A 21,653-nucleotide genomic window follows, 5' to 3' on the forward strand; every position below is an offset into this window, starting at 1 on the left:
GGCTGAAAACTTCCCAAACCTGAAGAAAAAGATATCCAGTACAGGAATCACAGAGAGTTCCAAACAAGATGATCCCAAAGAGACCCACACCAAGATATATCACAATTAAAATGTCAAAAGTTAAAGAGAAAATTCTAAAGGCAGCAAGAGAAAAACAAAGAATCACACACAAGGGAACCCCCCATAAGGCTATCAGCTGATTTTTCTGTAGAAACTTTGCAGGCCAGAAGGGAAGTGGCATAATATATTGAAAGAGCTGAAAGGGAAAAACCTACAATCTAGGATACTCTATCCAGCAAGATTATCATTCAGAATTGAAATTAGAACATTTTCTCACACCACATACAAAAATAAACTCAAAATAGATTAAAGACCTAAATGTAAGACTGGAAACCATAAAACTAGAAGAAAACATATGCAGAACACTATGACATAAATCATAGCAACATTTTTTTGGGGGGGATCTGTCAGGATCCTAAGGCAAAGGAAACGAAAGCAAAAACAAATAAGAATTAAACTTAAAAGCTTTTGCACAGCAGAGAAAACCATCAACAAAATGAAAGGACAATCTACTGAATGGGAGAAAATATTTGCAAATGATATGACCAATAAGGGGTTAATATCTGAAATATATAAACAGCTCATACAACTCATATCAAAAAAAACCTGATTAAAAACTGGGCAAAAAAAAAAAAAAAAAAACTGGGCAAAAGACCTAAAATAGACATTTATGTACACACACACACATACATACATACACACACACACACACACACACATATACATACAATGGAATATTACTCGGCCATAAAAAAGAATGAAATTTTGCCATTTGCAACAACATGTTAGACCTGGAGGATATTGTGCTTAGTAAAATAAGTCAGAGAAAGACAAACACTGTATGTTATCACTTATCTGTGGAATCTAAAAAATAAAACGAATGACAGACTCACAATATAGAAAACAAACTAGTGGTTACCAGTGGGGTGTGGGAAGTGGCAAGGGGCAAGATAGAGGTAGGGGATTTAAGTTTATAAAATAAATAAGCTACAAGCATATATTTTATAGCACAGGGAATATAGCCAATATTTTATAATAATTTTAAATGGAATATAATCTATAAAAATATTGTCACTATATCATACACCTGAAATGAATATAATATTGTAAGTCAACTATACTTCAAGAAAAAAAATGAACAAGGAAAAATATTGTGAAAGAAATGGAAACAGTAGTTGCCTCAGGAGGTGGAGAATGGGCAGGAAGGAGCTTATGGGAGTATGAGAAAGTTTTATATCTTAGTTGGGGGAACTGGTTACAAAGGTGTATACATTTGTCAAAACATCCAGCTGTATCCTTGAGATCTGTGTGTTTCATCATAGGTAAATTTTATCAAAAAGCATAAGCTAAATATGACTGTGCTCAGAATCCAGTGGAAAAGGGTGGACCTTGCTAAACTCCTTTGTGTAGCCACTCCTCTCAATCCCTGGGGGTGGCTCTCTGAAGCAGGAAGTTTCTCCACACCCAATCAGAGAAGTCGTGATGTGCTGATAGCCACTTGTCCTGCTGAGAAGGGGACTCCCGGTCAGGGACATGGTCACCAGAGACTGCAGGAAGATGCCCCTTCAGAGCAAAACTACACCAGGTGAGTATCTGCCAGGAACAGCCTGCGAGTGGGCATATCACCTATGGATCTAGTAGAAATGCAGATTCTGAAAAATCCTAACTAGTACGTTCAGAATAAAGATGGATGCTGTGTCCTTAAAACAAGAAAGACTGTAAAAAAGGGCAATAAGCTAACAATAGTTTTTTGGGGGGAGTGGTGGGGGGAACATGACAAAGATTTAAAAATTTAACAGAAAGTTTGAATACAGCGGAAAATCAGTGCTCTGGAAGATAAAGTCCAGGAAAGCTCCCAGAAAGTAAAGCAAAGAAGGCAAGGAGATTATTTTAGAAGAACTTAAGAGAGACAGGGAGGATGAATCCAAGAGGTTCAACAACCATCTCAAAGGGATCCCATAATGCGAGAACAGAAAAAAAGGGAGGGAAGGAAATGACCTAAGAAACAACTGGAAAACATTCAGCTATAGAAAAACTAAAGTGTTCTGATGTAAAGGGGCCACCTAGTGGTGAGCAAGTTTACTGGAAAAGGATCCTCACGTCCACATTTCTTGGTGAAATACGGGAACTCTAAAGATAAAGAGAAAATCCTAAAAGTTTTCAGAGAGAGAGAAACAGCAAAAAGATGTTACTGACAAGAGAACAACACCAAACATCAAAGGCCACCCTGGATATTAGAAAACAGTGAAGCAGTAGCTTCAAAGTTTGGAGGGAACTAGCAATTAAGTGGAAAAGCAAATAAAAGACTTCCCCGCCCCTGCCCCTGCAACCAGTAATGACTCCAAGATTACCACTGACAAATACTTGCTAAAAAAAAATAAATAAAAATCATAATACAACCAAAAAGGTAGGTTGTTTTGGTTTTTTTTGTTTGTTTTTTTAATTGTAAGGGGAACTCCCTTTGTCAAACCCTTTATTTGGCTATAAAAAAGCAAAAGAAGAAAATGAAAAAAGAACTGCACCTCAGTTCAACTTGAAATTTATGGTAAAATATCAGACGTATCAACTTGAAATTTATGGTAAAATACACATAAAATATACCATTAGTGACATCTAGTACATTCACAATGTTCTGCAACCATCACCACCCATCCAGTTCCAGAACATTTTCATTACTCCAAAAAGAAGCCCTGTATCCACTAAGAAATCACTCCCCATTCCTTCCTCTCCCCAGCCCCTGGCAACCGGTAACTTCCTTTCTGTGTCTATGGATTTGACTACTTTGGGTACTTCATGTAAATGGAGTCATACAATATGTGGACTTTTGTGTCTGGCTTCTTTCACTTAGCATGTTTTCAACTTCTATGAACATATAGTGTGTATCAGTACTTTGTTACTTTTTAAAAAGGGATAATTAAACATTTTATTGAGGTAAAATTTACATAATATAAAATGAACCATTCTAAAGTGAACAATTCAGTGGCATTTGTTACATTCACATACTTGATGTATGAAGGACCAGACAATGTCTCATGAAGGAAAAGACAGACAACAGAAAGTAATCCCAAGAATATCACAAATGTTAGGATGATTAAACAGATTTGAAAGAGAACATTATAACCATGCTCTAAGAATACATGAAATAAATGGAAAGATAGAAAGTCTCAGAGGAGAAATAGAAGATAATCTTTTAAAAAAGAATCAAGTGGGAATTTAAAAACTGCTAACAATAACCAAAATACAAAACTCATTGGATGGGGCTTCCCTGGTGGCGCAGTGGTTGAGAGTCCGCCTGCCGATGCAGGGGACACGGGTTCGTGCCCTGGTCCAGGAAGATCCCACATGCCGCGGAGCGGCTGGGCCAGTGAGCCATGGCCGCTGAGCCTGCGCGTCCGGAGCTTGTGCTCCGCAGCGGGAGAGGCCACAACAGTGAGAGGACCGCGTACCGCAAAAAAAAAAAACCTCATTGGATGGGCTTAATGGCAGAATGGAGATGACAGAAGAAAAGAGTTAGTGAACTTGAAAGATCAATAGAAATTATCCAATCTCAACAAAAGATCAAAACAAAATGAACAGAGTCTTGGGGACTTTAGAGATAATTCCAAAAGGTCTAACATTTGTATAAATAGATACTTAGAGGAGAAAGAGTGTGGGAAAAAAATTGAAAAAATGATGGCTGACAACTTCCCCAAACTGGCAAAAGACATAAATTTATAGTTTCAAGTTCAGTAAATTCCAAATAGAATAAATTCAAAAAATCCATGCCCAGATACATCATAATCAAATTTTTAAAAACTAAAAATGAAGAAAAAACTCTTGAAAGCAGCCAGAGGAAAATGATGCATTACTTATAGAGAAACAGCAATTTGAATAATTGAGGATTTCTTATCACAGACCGTGGAACACAGAAGGAAGTGGCACATTTTTCAAGTGCTGAAAGAAATTAACTGTCAATCCAGAATTCTATATCCAGTGAAATTACCTTTCATCAAGGAAGGCAAAATAAAGACATTCTTGAAAAGAGTAAAACTAAGAGAAAGCATTCCCAGCATATCTACTCTGAAAGAACTGCCAAAGGAAGTTCTTCAGACAGAAGGGAAATGATACCAGAGGAAAATATGGAATTTCAAAGATTAAGGATGAGCAACAGAAATAGTAAATATCTGCGTAAACAGAATATCCTTCTCCTTGAGTTCTTTAAAATGATTTTTGAAAGCAAAAATCATAACATTATCTGATGGGATTTCCAATGTATGTAGATGTAATATGTAGATGTAATATGTATGACAACTATAGCATAAAGAGGGGAGGACAAAAGAACAAATATGGTGGTCAGGTTTCTATACTGTATTTGAAGTGGTAACAAGTTAATTCTATGTAGACTGAAAAGTTAAACATGTATTTGCAATACCTATAGAAAGCACTAAAAAAACTGGACAAAGAGATAGAGTAAAAAACCTCAGTTTTTAAGGTAGGTAAGTTATAATGGAATACTAAAAAATATTCAAATAATCCACAATGAGGCAGAAGGTGAGAAATGAGAACAAAAAGAAGGAACAAACGGACAGAAAAATGGTAGATCTAAATCCAAATATACAAATAATTATATTAAATATAAATGGTCTAAATACACCAGTCAAAATAGATAAATTGCCAGATGGATAAAAAAATTTTTTAAAAAGACCCAACTAGGGCTTCCCTGGTGCCGCAGTGGTTGAGAGTCCGCCTGCCGATGCAGGGGACACGGGTTCGTGCCCCGGTCCGGGAAGATCCCACATGCCGCGGAGCGGCTGGGCCCGTGAGCCATGGCCGCTGAGCCTGCGCGTCCCGAGCCTGTGCTCTGCAATGGGAGAGGCCACAACAGTGAGAGGCCCGCGTACCGCAAAAAAAAAGAGTAGCCTCCGCTCACCGCAACTAAAGAAAGTCCGTATGCAGCAATGAAGATCCAACACAGCCAAAAATAAATAAATAAAATAATAAATAAATTTATTAAAAAAAAAAAAAAAAAAAGACCCAACTATATGCCATCTGCAGGAAACCCACTTTAAATATAGTGCTATAGTTAGATTAAAAATAAAATGATGGGAAAAGATATTCCATGAAAACACCAATCAAAAGAAAACTGGAATGGCAATATTAATATCAGACAAAGTATAAAGCAAAGAAAATCACCAGGGATGAAAGGGTCAATTTGCTTTATGAAGGAGATATAACAATACTAAATGTTCCTAACAACAGAGCCTCAAAATGTATAAAGGAAAAACTGATTGAACTGAAAAGAAAAATGGACAAATCCACAGTTATTGTTGAAGATGTCAACTCTTCTCTCAATAACTGATAGAACAGGTACGGAGAAAATCATCAAGGATATAGAAGAACTAAACCACCACCAATCAATTGGATCTAATTGACATTTACAGAACATTTCACTCAACAAATACACTTTCTTTTCAAGCATACATAGAGAATTCACCAAGATGGACTATATCCTGAATCACAAAACAAATCTCAATACATTTAAAAGAACTGAAATTATACAAAGTATGTTCTCTGACCATAACAGAATTAAACTGGAAATTAATAACATAAAGATAAGTAGAAAACCTCCAAATGTTTAGAAATTAAACAACACACTGCCAAATAATCTGTGGGTCAAAGATAAAGCCTCAAGAGAAATTAGAAAATATTTTGAAGTAAGCAAAAATGAAAACACAACATATTAAAATTTGTGAGATGAAACTAAAGTAGTACTTAGAGATTTATTGCATCAAATACTTATATGAGAAATGTATAAACAAGAATGCCAGGAACTTCCCTGGTGGTCCAGTGGCTAAGACTCCATGCTCCCAATGCAGGGGGCCCCGGTTCGATTCCTGGTCAGGGAGCTAGATCCCACATGCCACAACTAAGAGTTTGCATGCCACAACTAAAGATCCCACGTGCCACAGCTAAGACCTGGTGCAGCCAAATAAATAAATATTTTTTAAAAAAAACAAGAATGCCAGATAAATGCTACCAAAAAGAAAGTAGGGGTGGTGAACTTAATATTAAATGAAACAGAATTCAAAGTTAAAGGCATTCACTAGGAAAAAGAAAGATGTTTTATTAAGATAATATCTAATAAAAATGACTATATGCTAGGCACTGTTCTAAGATACATTAACACATTTCATCCCTATAGTAGTCATATGACTTAGGTAATATTATTCTCCTCATCTTGCAGATGGAGAAACTGAGAACAGAGAAGTAAAGAAAGTGGTAGAACCAGTGCTTATGCTCTTAATTGCTATACTCCACTGAACAAAATTATGTTAACATTTGTTCATCTAACATCATATCTTAAAAAAAAAAAAGCTCAAAAACTATTAGAAATGCAAGGACAGAGTAATAAACCTAAAACCTTAGTGAGGGCTTCCTTGGTGGTGCAGTGGTTAAGAATCTGCCTGCCAATGCAGGGGACATGGGTTTAAGCCCTGGTCTGAGAAGATCCCATGAGGAGATACATGCCATGGAGGAACTAAGCCCAGGCGCCACAACTACTGAAGCCCGCACACCTAGAGCCCGTGCTCCGCAACAAGAGAAGCCACTGCAATGAGAAGCCCGCGCACCACAACAAAGAGTAATGCCCCCTCGCCACAACTACAGAAAGCCTGTGCGCAGCAATGAAGACCCAACACAGCCAAAAATAAATAAATAAAACCTTAGTGAGTAGCTTTAATATACCTGTTTTAATAAGTCAAATATATCAAGTAAAAAAGGATAAGTATACAGAGGGTTAAAATTACATACTTAATAAGATATATAATGGATACATAGATTAATTTTGTACCCAACAAATAAAAGAAAACATTCAGTCTTTTTAAACACACATGGAACATTTACAAAAATTGACTCTCTGTTTATTAGGACACAAATCTTAACAAATTCCAGAAAGCAGAACATATAGAACTATTCTCTGAATAAAATACATAAATTAGAAACTAACCACAATGTACAGTCCAAAATTTATCTAATTAAAAATGTAAAAATACCTTTTTAAAATTATTCTTGGGGGACTTCCCTGGTGGCGCAGTGGATAAGACTCTGCGCTCCCAATGCAGGGGGCCCAGGTTTGATCCCTGGTCAGGGAACTAGATCCCGCATGCATGCCGCAACTAAGACTTCACATGCCACAACTAAGAGTTTGCACACCACAACTAAGAGTTCGCATGCTGCAACTAAGGAGCCCGCCTGCCGCAACTAAGACCAGATGCAACCAAATAAATAAATATTTTTAATAAAATAAAATAATTCTTGGATTAAAGAGGAGCTTGAAACTGAAACAACCAGCTAATTAGAAATGGATACAAACTAGAGCAATATTTTGGGGATGTGTATGAAGTGATCCCCAGAGAAAAATTTATAGCTTTAAATGCATTCATTAGGAAACAATAAAGAATAACACAAAAAATAAAATGAAATAAAAACAAGAGGTCAATTCTATTTATGAAAATCAAGGCCAAAATCCCAAATAAAATACTAATAAAATGAATCCGGAGGTTTATCAAAAGATCAAAACACCATGACCAAGAAAGGCACATCCCACTACATCTAAGAATGGTGAGCATCATAGACCCTGCTACTGTCATTCACTACATTTATATTTTCAAGGAGAAAAACAGCAGGTTCTAAAAGGAAAATCTGTATGGCAAAAAAGCAAAGCAAAAGACAAATGACAAACCAGAAAAAAAATTCATAACTCACATTTCAAGATTAATTTCCTGAATATATGTATTCTTAGCTATTAATTTTTAAAAATCAACAATAGAAAAAATATGTGAAGGACGTGAAAAGTCAGTTCTCAGAAAAGGAAATGCAAATGGCTCTTACACATGCAAAAAACCCAAGTTTGATTCACTCATAACTAGAGAAATGCAAATTAAAAGTGTCCAGAGGGGGCTTCCCTCATGGCTCAGTGGTTAAGAATCCACCTGCCGGGCTTCCCTGGTGGCGCAGTGGTTGAGAGTCCACCTGCCGATGAAGGGGACACAGGTTCGTGCCCCGGTCCGGGAAGATCCCACATGCCGCGGAGCGGCTGGGCCCGTGCGCCATGGCCGCTGAGCCTGTGCTCCGCAACGGGAGAGGCCACAACAGTGAGAGGCCCGCGTACCGCAAAAAAAAAAAAAAGCATTCGCCTGCCAACGCAGGGGACAGGGGTTCAAGCCCCGGTCCAGGAAGATCTCACATGCCATGGAGCAACTAAGCCCGTGTGCCACAACTACTGAGACTGCGTTCCCGCGAGCCACAATTCCTGAAGCCCACGCGCCACTACTGAAGCCCGCACACCTAGAGCCCGTGCTCTGCAACAAGAGAAGCCACCGCAATGAGAAGCCCGCGCACTGCAACAAAGAGCAGCCCCCCGCTCACCGCAGCTAGAGAAAGCCCACGTGCACCAACGAAGACCCAACTCAGCCATAAATAGATTAACAAATTAATTAATTAAAAAAAAAACTGCCCCAAGGGACTTTCCTGCTGGTCCAGTGGTTAAGACTCCACGCTCCCAATGCAGGGGGCCCGGGTTCCATCCCAGTTCAGGGAACTAGAGAACTAGATCCCGCATGCCGCACCTAAAATAGCCCGCGTGCCGCACCTAAAATAGCCCGCATGCTGCAATGAAGATCCCATGTGCTGCAACTAAGACCCAGAGCAGCCTAATTAATTAATTAATTAAAAAAACAACTGTCCGGAGAGATCTTGGTTGCTAAACACCATTCTCCAGTAAAAAGCACTGGAGCTCCTTGGAAGAACAGCTTATCCTAGGGCTGGGATGGGGAGAATATAATATGAACCTGAAGCATCTTACAGTGTCAGAAAATAAGGAAATGTATGGGAACTCCCTGGCAGTCCAGTGGTTAGGACTTCACGCTTCCACTGCGGAGGGCAAGGGTTCGATCCCTCATCGGGGAACTAAGATCCGCATGCCGCATGGCCAAAAAAAAAAAAAAAAAAAACACGGAAAAAAGACAAAAAGACGGGGCATGTTAGGTACAGAGGCACCCACCTGAAGGAGGTCCTAATGGCCAAAGATGGAACTACTTAACCAACAAAATTAAGCACAATAGTACATAATTATAACCCAAAGAATAAGATAAATAAGTAAGTGGAGGAGAACAGAAAATATTCCTTACACAAAGAATGTAAAAGGAAAAGGGCCACCCTGCTTCACCCCACAGCAGACATGTCTTGGTGCCATCCTGTGTGACGGGTTCTGGGATGGGGCCGGCCATGGACAGGCCCCTAGGGAGCGCAGAGCCTGCCGGGGAATGCACAGTCGTCACGGGTCTCCAGTCACCTCGTACGAGGGTACCCACCCGGATCGGCCTGCCCTCTCCTAGGCCCTCTCAGCCACTCTAGTCAGTCACTGTATTTTCTTTTTTCTCAGAACCCTTTCAGTAGCAGAGAGATAAATTACATGAACTACTACGCACCCCTTTTAAGTGCACAGTTTGATGTGTTTTGACAAACGTACGTCCCTGTAAAACCATCACCCCAGTCGAAATAAAGAACATTTCCAGCGCCCAGAAAGCTTCCTCCCGCCCCCAGGCAACCACTGATCTGACTTCTCTCACCACAGCTTAGTTTCGCCTGTACTAGAATTTCACAAAAGTGGACTCATACAGTATCATCCTTTTGAGTCTGACTTTCTTCATTCAACATAGTATCTGCCAAATGCATCCATGTTGCTACGTGTGTCAAAGATTTATTTCTTTTTATTGCTGAGAAGTACTCCACTGTATAAATGTCCCACAGTGAGTTTATCCCTTTACCTGTTGATGGACTGTGGGTGGTTTCCAGGGGGAGCTATTAAAAATAGGGCTGCTATAAACATCTGCCTACAAGCCTTTGTAAAGACACGTGCTTTCATTTCTCTTGGGTAAACACCCAGGAGTAAAATGGCTGGGTCATATGGTAGGTCTCTGTTTAACTTTTTGAGAAACTGCCATTAAGACAGGAATAAAGACACAGACCTGCTAGAGAACGGACTTGAGGATATGGGGAAGGGGAAGGGTGAGCTGTGACAAAGCGAGAGAGAGGCATGGACATATATACACTACCAAACGTAAGGTAGATAGCTAGTGGGAAGCAGCCGCATAGCACAGGGAGATCAGCTCGGTGCTTTGTGACCACCTAGAGGGGTGGGATAGGGAGGGTGGGAGGGAGGGAGACGCAAGAGGGAAGAGATATGGGGATATATGTATATGTATAACTGATTCACTTTGTTATAAGGCAGAAACTAACACACCATTGTAAAGCAATTATACTCCAATAAAGATGTAAAAAAAAAAAAAAAAAAGGAACTGCCGAACTGTCTTCCCAAGGGGTGGTAACAATTTCCACCCCGTCAGTGCTGTCTGAGAGCTCTGGTAGCTCCACGTCCTCACAAGCACTTACACAGCAGCATCCCCTTTTTACGAAGCCACTCTGATAGGTGTAGAGTACAATATGATTTCATGGTGGCTTTAATGCACATTCTTAGATGTCTAATGATATTGAACATCTTTCCACAAGCTTCTTGGATGTTCATATATCTTTGTTGAATCGTCTGTTCAGATCTTTGGCCCATTCTTTAAATTGGCTTGTTTTCTTCTTATTATTGAGTTATAGTTTTGAGGCATGTTTTACTTAACACAGATCAGAACCAGGTCATTCTCTGTTCTAATCTTCACCGGGCCTCCTCCCAGGGAATTTGGAGTAAAATCCAAACACCAAGGCCTGGTCCTCCACAATGTGGCTCCACCCCTTGTCTGATTTGTCTTCTCCCCCAGCCCTTAGCTCAGTCCTCTCATCCACACAGGCTGCCTGGCTGCACTCTGAACCAGCCAGGCATCTATTACCAGGAATCATCTTATTCAGGATTCTCTGGACATGCTTAGTGTTTACCCACCCAGCCTCCCCGCAAACAAAGCTGGGGTTTCCCTGCATCCTGGGCTTCTAGCACTGCTGTAGAATGAATAAATAAATGAGTGAATGAATGTCTCTTACCTAGCTGGAAAGGTTGGGGAAGTCTCCTCTGAGAAAGTGACAATGCAGTATGATCACAGAAGAAAAGGAGGAGTTAATCAGATAACACGGTGGAGAAAGAGCATTCCAGGTAGAGGGATCAGCATGTACAAAGGCCCTGTGGCAAGAGGGAGCATGGAGGAGATAAGAAGCTCTACAGGTGGGAGAGACAGAGGAAAGGATAGCAAGGGGCTGTTTTTACTCTCTATACCCAGACCCTGAGCAAGATGGAAGCTCCCAAGGTTTTTCCAGGTGAGGAGAATGGAGGTGACTGTGACTGATGATTTAAGCATCCCTCTGGCTGCCAAGAGAGGAAGCAGAGAGGCCTCCTAAAGACACCATCACAACAGTCCAGGAAGGAGACAGCAGTGGTCTGAGATCTAATGGAGAATGTGGTGATGAGATGGACAGAGATCTAAGAAAGCTTTAGGAGGCGAAGATGTGTGGGCCTTGGTGATAGATGGGGGGTGAAGGTGAGGGTGGGGTCAGGGAGAACGAGGCCAATCCCCAGGTTTCTGGCTCTTGGGGGTGGAAGGGCAGATGGCAGTGCCCTTGGCAGAGGCTCAGGCATAGTGAGAATGTCATGGGCTGGGTATTGGTCACACTGAACTCCAGACGCCCTGGAGACATGTGTGTGTTGTGTAAGGGCTGGGGCTCCGAGGTCTCTATCTGGGAGTCCTCCTGGGATGAAGATGGGGGTGGTGCCGAACCCAGGGCTGGGGCAGACAACAAAGAGGCCGCAGGAGGCTGGGCTGGCCAAAGATGGGAAGGGTGGTCAGGGGAGAAAGAGAGAGGAAGTGGGGCAGGGAGCTGACAGTGGGGTGAAAGCCGCAGGAAGACAACAGAGAGGTCTCGCTGTTTGAAGGCCTAGGTTCCTGGATGCCCGACGCGAGCTAGGGCAGGAAGCTAGACTGGAGACAGCGAATGCAGACAATCTTCTGGGCAAGGAGAGATGGGTGGGAGCTCCGACGGGGGGCGGCAATAAAAAGGTCTCCAGCCGCCAGGACAAGGGTGAGGGGAGAATGCGGGGGTGAGCCTGAGGAAGCCCCAAGCCAGCATCACTGCCAGTCGGACCAGCGAGGGCCTAAGCAGCCCCGACAGCCAAAGTCCGAGGGGGAGGAGGAGAGGGGAAGAGGAGGAAGGCGGGCGGAAGAGGGGAGAGAGGAGAGGAGCGGGGGGAGAGGAGAGGAGGGGGCAGGAGGGGGGAGGAGGGGAGAGGGAGGGAGGCGAAGAGGGGAGGAAAGGGCAGGAGAGGGCAAGAAGCGAGGAGGGGCGGAGCGCGGGCGGGGCGGGGCGGGGCGGGGCGGGATGAGCCCCCGCGCCCAACTGGTCTGGCTCGATCCTCCTTCCGCACAGTGAGGGTTTCCGTTTCCCTCCTGTACGCAGAGTAAAGGGGAGCGAGGCCGAGCCGCGGCCGCCGCCGCCGCCATGTGGCCCCCAGACCCGGAGCCCGACCCAGACCGCGAGCCTGCCGGCCGCTCCCAGCCCCACGCGGCCCTTCCCGGGCTCCGCGCCCTCCTGCCGGCGCGCGCCTTCCTCTGCTCGCTCAAAGGCCGCCTCCTGCTGGCGGAGACGGTGAGTGCGGGCCCCTGGCCCCCTCCCGGCGGCGCGGAGACCCCTGCGGCAGCTCCCGCCTGCAGCTCCCGGGCGTAGGGCTAGGGGCGCCGCCTTCTGTACGGCCGGGTCCTGGCGCCCCGCCCGGCCGGTGCCCCTCGCAGCCCCGCGAAGTTGGGCTGAGATCGGCAAACTTCCGCGGTTTGGGACGGGCTCGCTGAAGCTCAGCCGCGGGTCGGAGGCGAGGCGGGAGCCGCAGGGAAGCTTGGGGAGGAGGCCCCCGACGCGGCGGCCGGGCCCCTGGGAGCTCGGCCCAGCGCTGTGTGACCTCCGGCGCCTCCGCCCTCTCTGGGCCTCTGGAACGGGCTGCGTCCCCGCATCTTCTGGCCTCCATCGGGGGCACCCCGCTCCGCATAGCCTCTCGCCACGCCCGGGCCGGGCCTAGGAGGAATCGGCCGTTCGCGAACCCCAGGTCGTTTCTCTGCTCCCTGGCCCGCTTTCTTGGGCTCAGGGAGGACCGACCGGGCCTCGAGCTGCACGGCGGAAGCCAGAGTGGAGTCCAGCCAGCTGGGAGGGGGGACCCCCGGGATTGGGTGAGGCCCGGGCCACACAGTGGGGGGCGCGCAGGGAGCCCACCCCCACCCAGGCTGCTGAGGGGCGGCCCAGCAGGGTGACTTCATCCCCCTCCTCCCCTCCCTCGCTAGGATCCAGCCGTCCCGCCCCCGCTGAGCTCCTTCCTCCTTCCCGCCCCCGCCCCCCACCCCAGGCCCGTCAAGAGGCCTTTGTCCTCGGGACACTCGGAAAACTCCTGCACTGTCAGCCTGTGGGGTTGGGGTTTGGTGCTGGGCCTCTGTGGAGGGAAGGGGAGGAAGAGGCCAAGCGGAGGGGAGGCGGGATAAGAGTGGAGCACTTGTTACTTAGATCTCCAGCAATTTGATAATCTGTCATTACTCCCACTTTGCAGACAAGAAAGCTGAGGCCCGAGCCTCTAGGGGATTTGACATGGGTCAGTTGAGGGCCAGGGGACAGCAGGGATCAGAGAGAGGAGGGTTCTGCTGCAGCCTCTCCTTTGTACCACCCAGAGCTGATAGCAGGAGGCCGTCCTACCACCTCCTCTGCCTCTGGGGTCAGCCCAGAGGTCACCAGCCTGGCACCTGCCAGACTCCCAGAGGAGGCATCACGGTCCAGGACTCGCAGCTCACACTCCAGGGAGTTGCCTCCTGGTTGGCCACGCAGCCCCACTTTGGAGATTGATGGGAGCCACTTTTTTGGAGAAGCCTTGAATCCACCATCCCCTGAGGGGACCCCAACCACACCCCACTCAGGCCCACCTCATGGGTGGGGGGGATGCTGGCCAGAGCCTAGAGGAGGCCCTCGGCAAAGCTGGGCGCCAAGAATCTAGGTCTAGGAGGATTAAGTGCGGAGGAGGGACGGATGAGGAGTGGGCACTGAAGACGCAAGGGGAGCCACTGGAGGTCACTCCTGCCCCCTCAGGTCACCTCTGGCTGCCCCCAGGCCCAAGCAAGTGGGGAGGCTGACATGGGCAGGAAGGGGGAGGAAGTTGCCACCAGGAATCAGGGACTGAGGAAACAGAATCGAGAGAGGGATCCCCAGAATCAGGCTTTGGGGGTAGGGGACAGGAAAAGGAGGGACAGAACAGCCTTTGGCAGAGGAAGTAGAGGATAGGGCCAGGCCAGGCCAGAGTCCTGTGGCCTTGCCTTCCTGGGAGGCCCTAGCAGCCTCTCAGCCCATCTCTACGCCTTAGTTTCCCATCTGTTCAAGTTGGGCTCAGCTACCTCCATTGTCATGTTCAGACCAGATACGGGTGCTCTTCAGCTCATTTGTCTGAAGCTACCACAGGGCCTCCTGTAGGGCATCTGGGTGTCATCCCCACATAGCCCCCTGGCCCACTCTGAGCTACTCAGCCATGGACCTGCTCAAACCCAGCCAGAGTGACCAAAACCAGGACAGATAAAGGCCAGCAACCACAGGGCAGTGTTGCTTAAGAACTCCAGATGTGGAGTCAGCCAAGCCAGAGTTCAAATTCTGATGCCCTCTTCTTAGCTGTATGACACTGAGCACACCACTTCATCTCCCTGAACCTCACTCTTCTCATCTGCAAAGTGGGCTGTGCAGGGCACCTGGTGCCTGGGTGGTGGTGAGGAGCTGAGGAGGCCCCACAAGCCTCAGCAGGCACTGGTCCAGTGAACAGCCCCGTCATCCCCGTCTGCTCTTCAGAGCACACGGGTCTGCAGAACTAACCAGGGGCCTCGGCATCCTCACTCATCAGTTGCCGCCCACAGTGTGTGGACAGGGCTGCAGAAAACACTTTAATTCTTAATCAGTTCCTCATTACAGTTCACCCCACCTTTCACAAAGGCTGAACAAATGATGCAGCAGGGCATGAAGTGTCAGTGTCACCACTCCCTCTCCTGGATGTTTTCGCCTTATTGTGAAAATTTGCAAATATACCAAGAAAAAACCCCATATACCCACCACCTAGGGTATACTATTTGCTTTATCACATATCTATCTGTCCATCAAAACGTTTTATTTTTTGATGCATTCAAAGTAAATTGCAGACATCAGTACCTTTCAACTCTGAATACTTCAGCATGTGTATCATTAACTAAAGCACCACATTTGTGTAGTTTTTCAGGTAAATTTTTCATTCAAGCACAAATCTTGGGTGTAATTTTCTGAAACTGGCTCCTGCTTAGTGGACTGCCTTTGAGATGGCTTGGGTTTGATTTTCCCGTTGGGCACCATCTGAGTTGGTGGATTCTGCCGTAGAGCCTCTGGGGTGGGTGGGAGTGGCACAGCCCCAGGAGGCAGCTTCCTGGGGGGCTGGACACAGGAGAGGCTGGGGCTTCCTGACTGGGTCCCGGCAGGGAGCTGGCCTGAGGTCAGGATGCAGAGCCATGCCCAGAGGCACTGGGGGCAGCACGGGTGTGCGTCTGATGGAGTTCTAATCCTGCATCTGCAGGACTGGGCAGGTCACTTCACCTGCTGGAGCCTCCTCTAGTCCTGCCTGCAGGGAGGGGCTGTGCACAGGCTCTGACTTCTCCCTCCACCACCTCCCAGGGTCTCTCTTTCATCACCTTCGTCTGCTATGTGGCGTCCTCAGCATCCGCCTTCCTCACGGCGCCCCTGCTGGAGTTCCTGCTGGCCCTCTGCTTCCTCTTTGCTGATGCCATGCAGCTGAACGACAAGTGGCAGGGCTTGTGCTGGCCCATGATGGTGAGGGCTGGGGCCCCGGGAGGAAGGGGTTGACCGGCTATCACGGAGAGTTGTGCATTTCGGCCCTCACCCTTTCTTCAATGCACTGGAGGGGGCGTTTGCAGTTGGTTGAGCCTGGTGGGTAGGCCTGGCCTCGGATGATCCAGGCCCCACCGCACGGCAGCCACATGACCCAGGGCAGGTTGCCGTGCCTCCAGGGCCTCCAGTGTCCCTCTGTGAGGCTACGAACCCCAGACGGCATCCTCCCCCCTCGCCATCAGGTGGCGCTGGTGTTCCCAACTGGGCCCATCGGCATGAGTCTTAGCCGCAGGAATTCTAGCCATTTCCACACGGGGCAGGGCAGGTTAACTGAGGACTTGCAGGGCTTACCCAGATCTCAGCCGCCTGACAACTCTTTTTATCACCTGGGAGGGCCCAGAACCCCATCCCGGACTTTGCTGTATGAAATGGGTAAGAGAGAAGGTACAGCAAAGGCTGCACTTGAACTCTGGTCTCCTGACTTCATACCCAGCGTTCTTCCTGATGGGCTGCACCCCCTGTCCCCATTTTAGGGACCAGTAGACAGAAACCATGATACATAAATGATCTGCCACAAGTATGTGGCAAAGCAAGGTCCGGGGCCAGATCTCCCTATTGGAGAGCCAGAGGGAGCAGTGACAAGATTTCCAACTTCTCCCTGCCCGCCAAACGGGGAAGTCTGCATCTGGGCCAACCCACAGGGAGAGCTGCAGCCTGGTCCGTACCCTGTTGTCCACCTGGCAGAGGACGGCAGCCTACAGGGGGCCACTGGGCAGGGGCGGGGTGGAGGTTGGGGGAGGACCAGGGAGTGCAGGTGGGGCCAGGAAGAGCGGGAGCGCCATGGACGCTGGACCTGGGGGCCGCATGTGTCCAGGCTGCCAGGCCCATCCTCCTCTGACGGTGGGATTCCGGCCCTGTTCTTGGCACACAGTGCCTTTCTGAGCCCCTCTCCCCTGCCTCGGCTCCCAGCGGCCCTCTTCCCATGCTGTGCCCCACTCCAGGGAGCTCACGGCGCTGTGACCATGCCCCTCTCTCCCCAGGACTTCCTACGCTGTGTCACAGCGGCCCTCATCTACTTCGCCATCTCCATCACAGCTGTGGCCAAATACTCGGACGGAGCTTCCAAAGCAGCCGGAGTGAGTAGCCACTCTACCCCTGGGAGGGGGCGATGCCCAGTGATGCCCCACTCAAGTTCACCCCACTCCTAAGTGGGTGCCCCTCTTAGCTTCTTGGGCATATTCTGCCACTGCCTCGGTACCTTGGACTTTGACGTGGATCTCAGCGACTCCACTGTCCTCTTATTGGAGATTTACTCTGCCCAGTGTTCAAAAAGGCTGTTTGCCAAACCAAGTTAACAGCTCGTTTTTCTATCTGTCATTAACGGGAGGGGTCTGTGTCCGCCAATCTGAGCTACTTATCCAAGCAGATAAAAACAAAGCTATGAGGATGGGGCAGCGGCTGCTCCGGCTGCCCCCCCCCCATTCCCAGGCTCCCAGCTCCTGATGACACGTCCCATCCTCCCTGTCCCCTGTATCCCACAGGTGTTTGGCTTCTTTGCCACCATCGTGTTTGCAATTGACTTCTACCTGATCTTTAACGATGTGGCCAAATTCCTCAAACAAGGGGACTCCGCAGGTGAGACCGCAGCTGACAAGGCAGAAGGTAGGTAGCCACCCTGTGGGTCCCACCAGGGAACCCAGCGCATCACCTGGAACGGTTGATGCAGGGGCCCTGCTCTCCCCTGGGGATACTCGGCTAGTTTGAGGCTGGGGTAAGAGCATTTCCTCTCTCCCCATGGGCAGGAAGTGTTTTCACAGCCTGGTTCTCCTATCCCTTCATGCGGCACTGATCATAAAGCCCGCCGGTCCCCTCTGGGGAGCACAGGATTCCCCAGGGCCTCAGCCTTTCCAGGAAGGGCAAGCTGAGGGCACGCCCGGCACCTCCTCCTCATGAAACCTTCCCTGACGAGCCCTCAGCGCGGCCAGTCACTCGCCTTCAACTCCCTGGACGCCGTCCACTGGGCTGCAGCGTGGCCGCCTGTCCCACAGCAGCGCCCCCGCTCCCCAGTCTCGCCTACCCCCAGCTTAAGGGCCAGCGAACCAAGCTCTCATGCTTATCCGCAGCACCCAGGCAAACACAGTCAAGCTCGGGCTTGTTTCACTTTTTAGACCCAAAGAAAGTGCCACAGACTTTTTGGTCCCTCAAGCCATCCTTCAGCTCAGAATGGCTGTTGTGCCGTTACCTGATTTAAAAAACAAAAACAAAAAACCCCTGCAAGTTAGACGGCTGGTTTTTCCATCCGTGACAGCAGCCATACCAACGTGTCGCATCCTCGGGGTGCATGTGCCCAGCTGGGGCCCTACAGGGGTGCATCCAAGCTCCAAGCTGGTTTGGAGCTTGTGATCTCCCTCAGGCCCTCCTCAGTCACAGCCCAGGGCTGTCCCGCCCGGGGAGGCCACCAGACGAGGTGGAGGTCCCTGCCCAGGGGGCAGGAGTTACAGGGGCGGTGGAGGCTCCAGCACAGAAATGCTGGGAAGCCCAGGAGCTGACCCGGGACGGAGGGCCCAGGCCATTTACCTGCCCCTTCCTCTCCACACCCCCAGGCAGGCTTTAAATGGAGAAGCAGGTGTCAGCTCCCTGCAACTGAGTAAATCGGATGTTTGGCTCAGCACCAAACTCCCCCAGCCTGGTGTCCCATGATCCCTCGCGGCCCTTCTGTCAGCCTCTGTTGATCCAGACACCTACAGAGGCTGCCATGCGCTGGGCCCTAGGGATGTGCAGACGGGCAAGGCCAACTACCTGCCCTCAGGGAATTCAGCCCAGACAGGAATTAGATCCAGAGACAAAGTGGTGATGTACACACACGGCACAAACGGGGCACGAGGAGCCCAGAGTAGATGTCAACCATAACAGCACAACGAGAGCTAACAGAGGTAGGGATGAAGCAGCTGAGGGAGCACCCACCCTATGTGCCAGCTAGGAGGCTGTGGAGGTGACCCCATTGCTGGGTTTTGATGGATGTATAGGAGTGTGCAGGCAGAAAAAAATGGGACAGGTGGAGGGAAGACAACAGAGTATAAAGGGCAGGTGAGGTGTTTCTCTGGAACAGGTGGTTGTGTCCAGTGAGGATCAGCAGTGACATGTGGCTGGACAGAAGGACAAGGGGGGGCTTTTGAGGGGCCTGTAGGCCCCGCCTTGGAGTTGGCATCTCTCCACTGAGTGCCTGCTGTCCCCAGGCAAGTGACATTGAAACTCCTGGGGCAGGGGAGACTGAAACTATGAAATGGCTAAATAGAAGCTTCCTGATTTTCCAGTATGTTTTAGTGTCTTGGGCAATAGCTAGCCCCATTTTGACCTGCTGAACTGCGGGTTGGGGGGCAGATATACAACCCTGACACCTCCAGGTAAGAACGGCCCAGGCAGATTTGGGAGGGCCTGGAGCCCCAGAGCAAGGGGCATCTGGGCTCCCCACCTCCATTCGACTGCACCCAGAGGCTCCCAAGCACTCGATGGTCCTCGCGCCAAGCAGACGCCACCCACGGCACCATCAGCTGCAGGAGCGGCCTGAGCCCCGGGTTCCAGCTGACAGTGCCTCCCCGGAGATGGCTCCCAGGCACCGCTGGCCCCGAAACTCCTGCCAGGCATCCTCTTTGCTTTCCTTTCAGAAGAGAATTCCGACTCTGACTCCGACTGAAGACCCGACCTGCCCTGGCAGCCTGAGCCACGCAGGCCTCCGCTCCTGCACCTCCTGACCGTGCTGGCCGGAGTGTGGCCAGGGGACCGTGCATGTTGGGAGGGAGGCTGTGACTTCCCGCACAGCAGCGGGAGTTGCTGACGGAGCAGGCCTCCTCACAGCCCCAGGGTGACGTTCCTGAGCCTGGCATACACGATGACACCCCTTGGCGCTTAGCACTCTCCAGCCTCTCTCTTCGTGAGGGCGTCGTTCCACCACTTCTCATTTCTGTCCCACAGACCTTAAGCCCTTGAACCTCTGCCAAAAATCAGCACAAGGGGACAAAGCAGATAGAGCCTTGTTATACCACTGCAGGAAGCACGTCATGCTGTGGTGAGTGTGGGGGAGAGACAAGACAGAAACCGGCAGAGGGCCATCCCTGGGCCCCAGCGGCTTCTGTCTGCATCTGGTGCCCCTGCTCACGGCAGGCATTTTGTTGAGAACGACGCTTCCAAGATTCTTTTGTTCAAGGAGCAACAGTTCCCTCTTCATTCTTTTTTTTTTTTTTTTTTTGCGTTACGTGGGCCTCTCACTGTTGTGGCCTCTCCCGTTGCGGAGCAACAGGCTCCGGACGCGCAGGCTCAGCGGCCATGGCTCACGGGACCAGCCGCTCCGTGGCATGTGGGATCTTCCCGGACCGGGGCACGAACCCGTGTCCCCTGCATCGGCAGGCGGACTCTCAACCACTGCACCGCCAGGGAAGTCCCCCTCTTCATTCTTGAAGCAGGGAGAAAACTGGCCTTTGCTGTGTGATCTAGGAGAGAGTGGGTCCCAGTGCCCATGAGTGATACTTTACACCCTTGGAGACCATATCTTCTTCAGATGACATGCCTATTCTGGGTCTAAGACTGTTTCAAGAAGAGCTCGTAGACTAGCTTACCAGGTCCAAGAGATCGAGGGCTCCACACGACAAAGTGGCAGTGACAGCCCCCAGGGCAGCTGGGCAGGCCCAGCCAAACCCTGTCTTTCCTTGGGCCGTCAGCAGGCCAGAGGCTCTCGGGCCCTCAGGACAATGTGCTTCTGAACACCTGACCCTCACGAGGGGCGAGACGTGCCTTCTGTGTTCACCTAAGGACCTTATTATGCTGTGCATGTATCTTCAATGGGATTTTGTAACTTTATAATTTTTTTTTTTTTACACAAAAGCAGCTTCTTACATGGCATTTCCTGTGACCCAAGAGGCCTTGTGAACGAGCCAGAGCTCTGGACTCATGTTTTGGACATTTGTAATCTTTGTTCTTCTCTTGCATGTGAATCTCCTACCCTGAAAAAAGCCATAATGGATTAAATCAGACTGACTTCCCGCTTGGAGTGTGTGTGTTTGAAAAAAACCTTACACACCCGGAGCAACGCTGCCGGGTGTCGTGCGTCAGCAGAGTGGTCCCACGCGCTGTGTAGATCCTGGCAGCTCCAGGTTACAGCAGTGATGCACGCGCACTTGTTCCCCACCAGGCCCCTGCTAGGCGTCGGCACGTTTACTCTACACCTCACACAATCCTCTTTCACAGTTCAGGAAACTGATGGAAGGTTCGGTGACTTGCCCAGGTCCTCGCAAGAGGCCCAGGGTCTCACCCACGCATCAGGCTCACGTCCCGTGGTAAGTCAGTGCTTTGGCCCCGGCGATGGAAAAGGATCGAGGCATTCTGCCCCAACTTTCACACACAGTGTGTTCTGAAAACACGTATGAAAGTCGACTGTGCAGAAGCCAACGGGCCTGTGGGTGTGGCCCCACCTCGCCAGGCCCAGCCAGGCCCAGCCAAGCTGCCTGTGGACAGCGACACTGCAGAGTCCTCACCCCCAACTGTGGCTGTGTTCAACCCCCGCCCTACGGGCCTGTTTCAGGATCCGGGCCACAGCCTTTGAAGGGGCGGGAGGCAAGGCAGAGCGAAGAAAGAGATGGCACTGTTTTTACATGTCCGTTTATTAAACAAGAACTCCTTCATGACAATTTAATACAGTATTTATTAGCGATTAGTGTTGAGAAAATTATTTCCCTCTACATACAAAA

General features: G+C 49.0%; 1 protein-coding gene across 1 annotated transcript; it reads left to right on the forward strand.

The window, feature by feature from the left end:
* The first annotated feature begins 12,467 nt into the window (after nucleotides 1-12,467).
* On the forward strand, nucleotides 12,468-20,943 carry CMTM3 (CKLF like MARVEL transmembrane domain containing 3). The gene is made up of 5 exons (XM_082677210.1): nucleotides 12,468-12,675; nucleotides 15,739-15,894; nucleotides 16,953-17,048; nucleotides 17,454-17,574; nucleotides 19,578-20,943. Exons 1-5 carry the CDS (start codon nucleotides 12,529-12,531, stop codon nucleotides 19,604-19,606), a joined length of 549 nt encoding a protein of 182 aa, XP_082533336.1. The 5' UTR covers nucleotides 12,468-12,528; the 3' UTR covers nucleotides 19,607-20,943.
* Nucleotides 20,944-21,653: the final 710 nt, after the last annotated feature.

This window comes from Grampus griseus (genome assembly GCF_964374135.1).
Source record: "Grampus griseus genome assembly, chromosome: 19".
In the NCBI taxonomy this organism is placed as follows: Eukaryota; Metazoa; Chordata; class Mammalia; order Artiodactyla; family Delphinidae; genus Grampus; species Grampus griseus.

What these genes read in the sequence shown, in the direction of transcription:
- CMTM3 (XM_082677210.1), top strand. Translation starts at nt 12,529, where the DNA reads ATGTGGCCCCCAGACCCGGAGCCCGACCCAGACCGCGAGCCTGCCGGC. An exon ending in GAGCTTCCAAAGCAGCCGGA is followed by an intron (nt 17,049 to 17,453) that starts GTGAGTAGCCAC and finishes TGTATCCCACAG; the next exon opens with GTGTTTGGCTTCTTTGCCAC. An exon ending in CGCAGCTGACAAGGCAGAAG is followed by an intron (nt 17,575 to 19,577) that starts GTAGGTAGCCAC and finishes CTTTCCTTTCAG; the next exon opens with AAGAGAATTCCGACTCTGAC.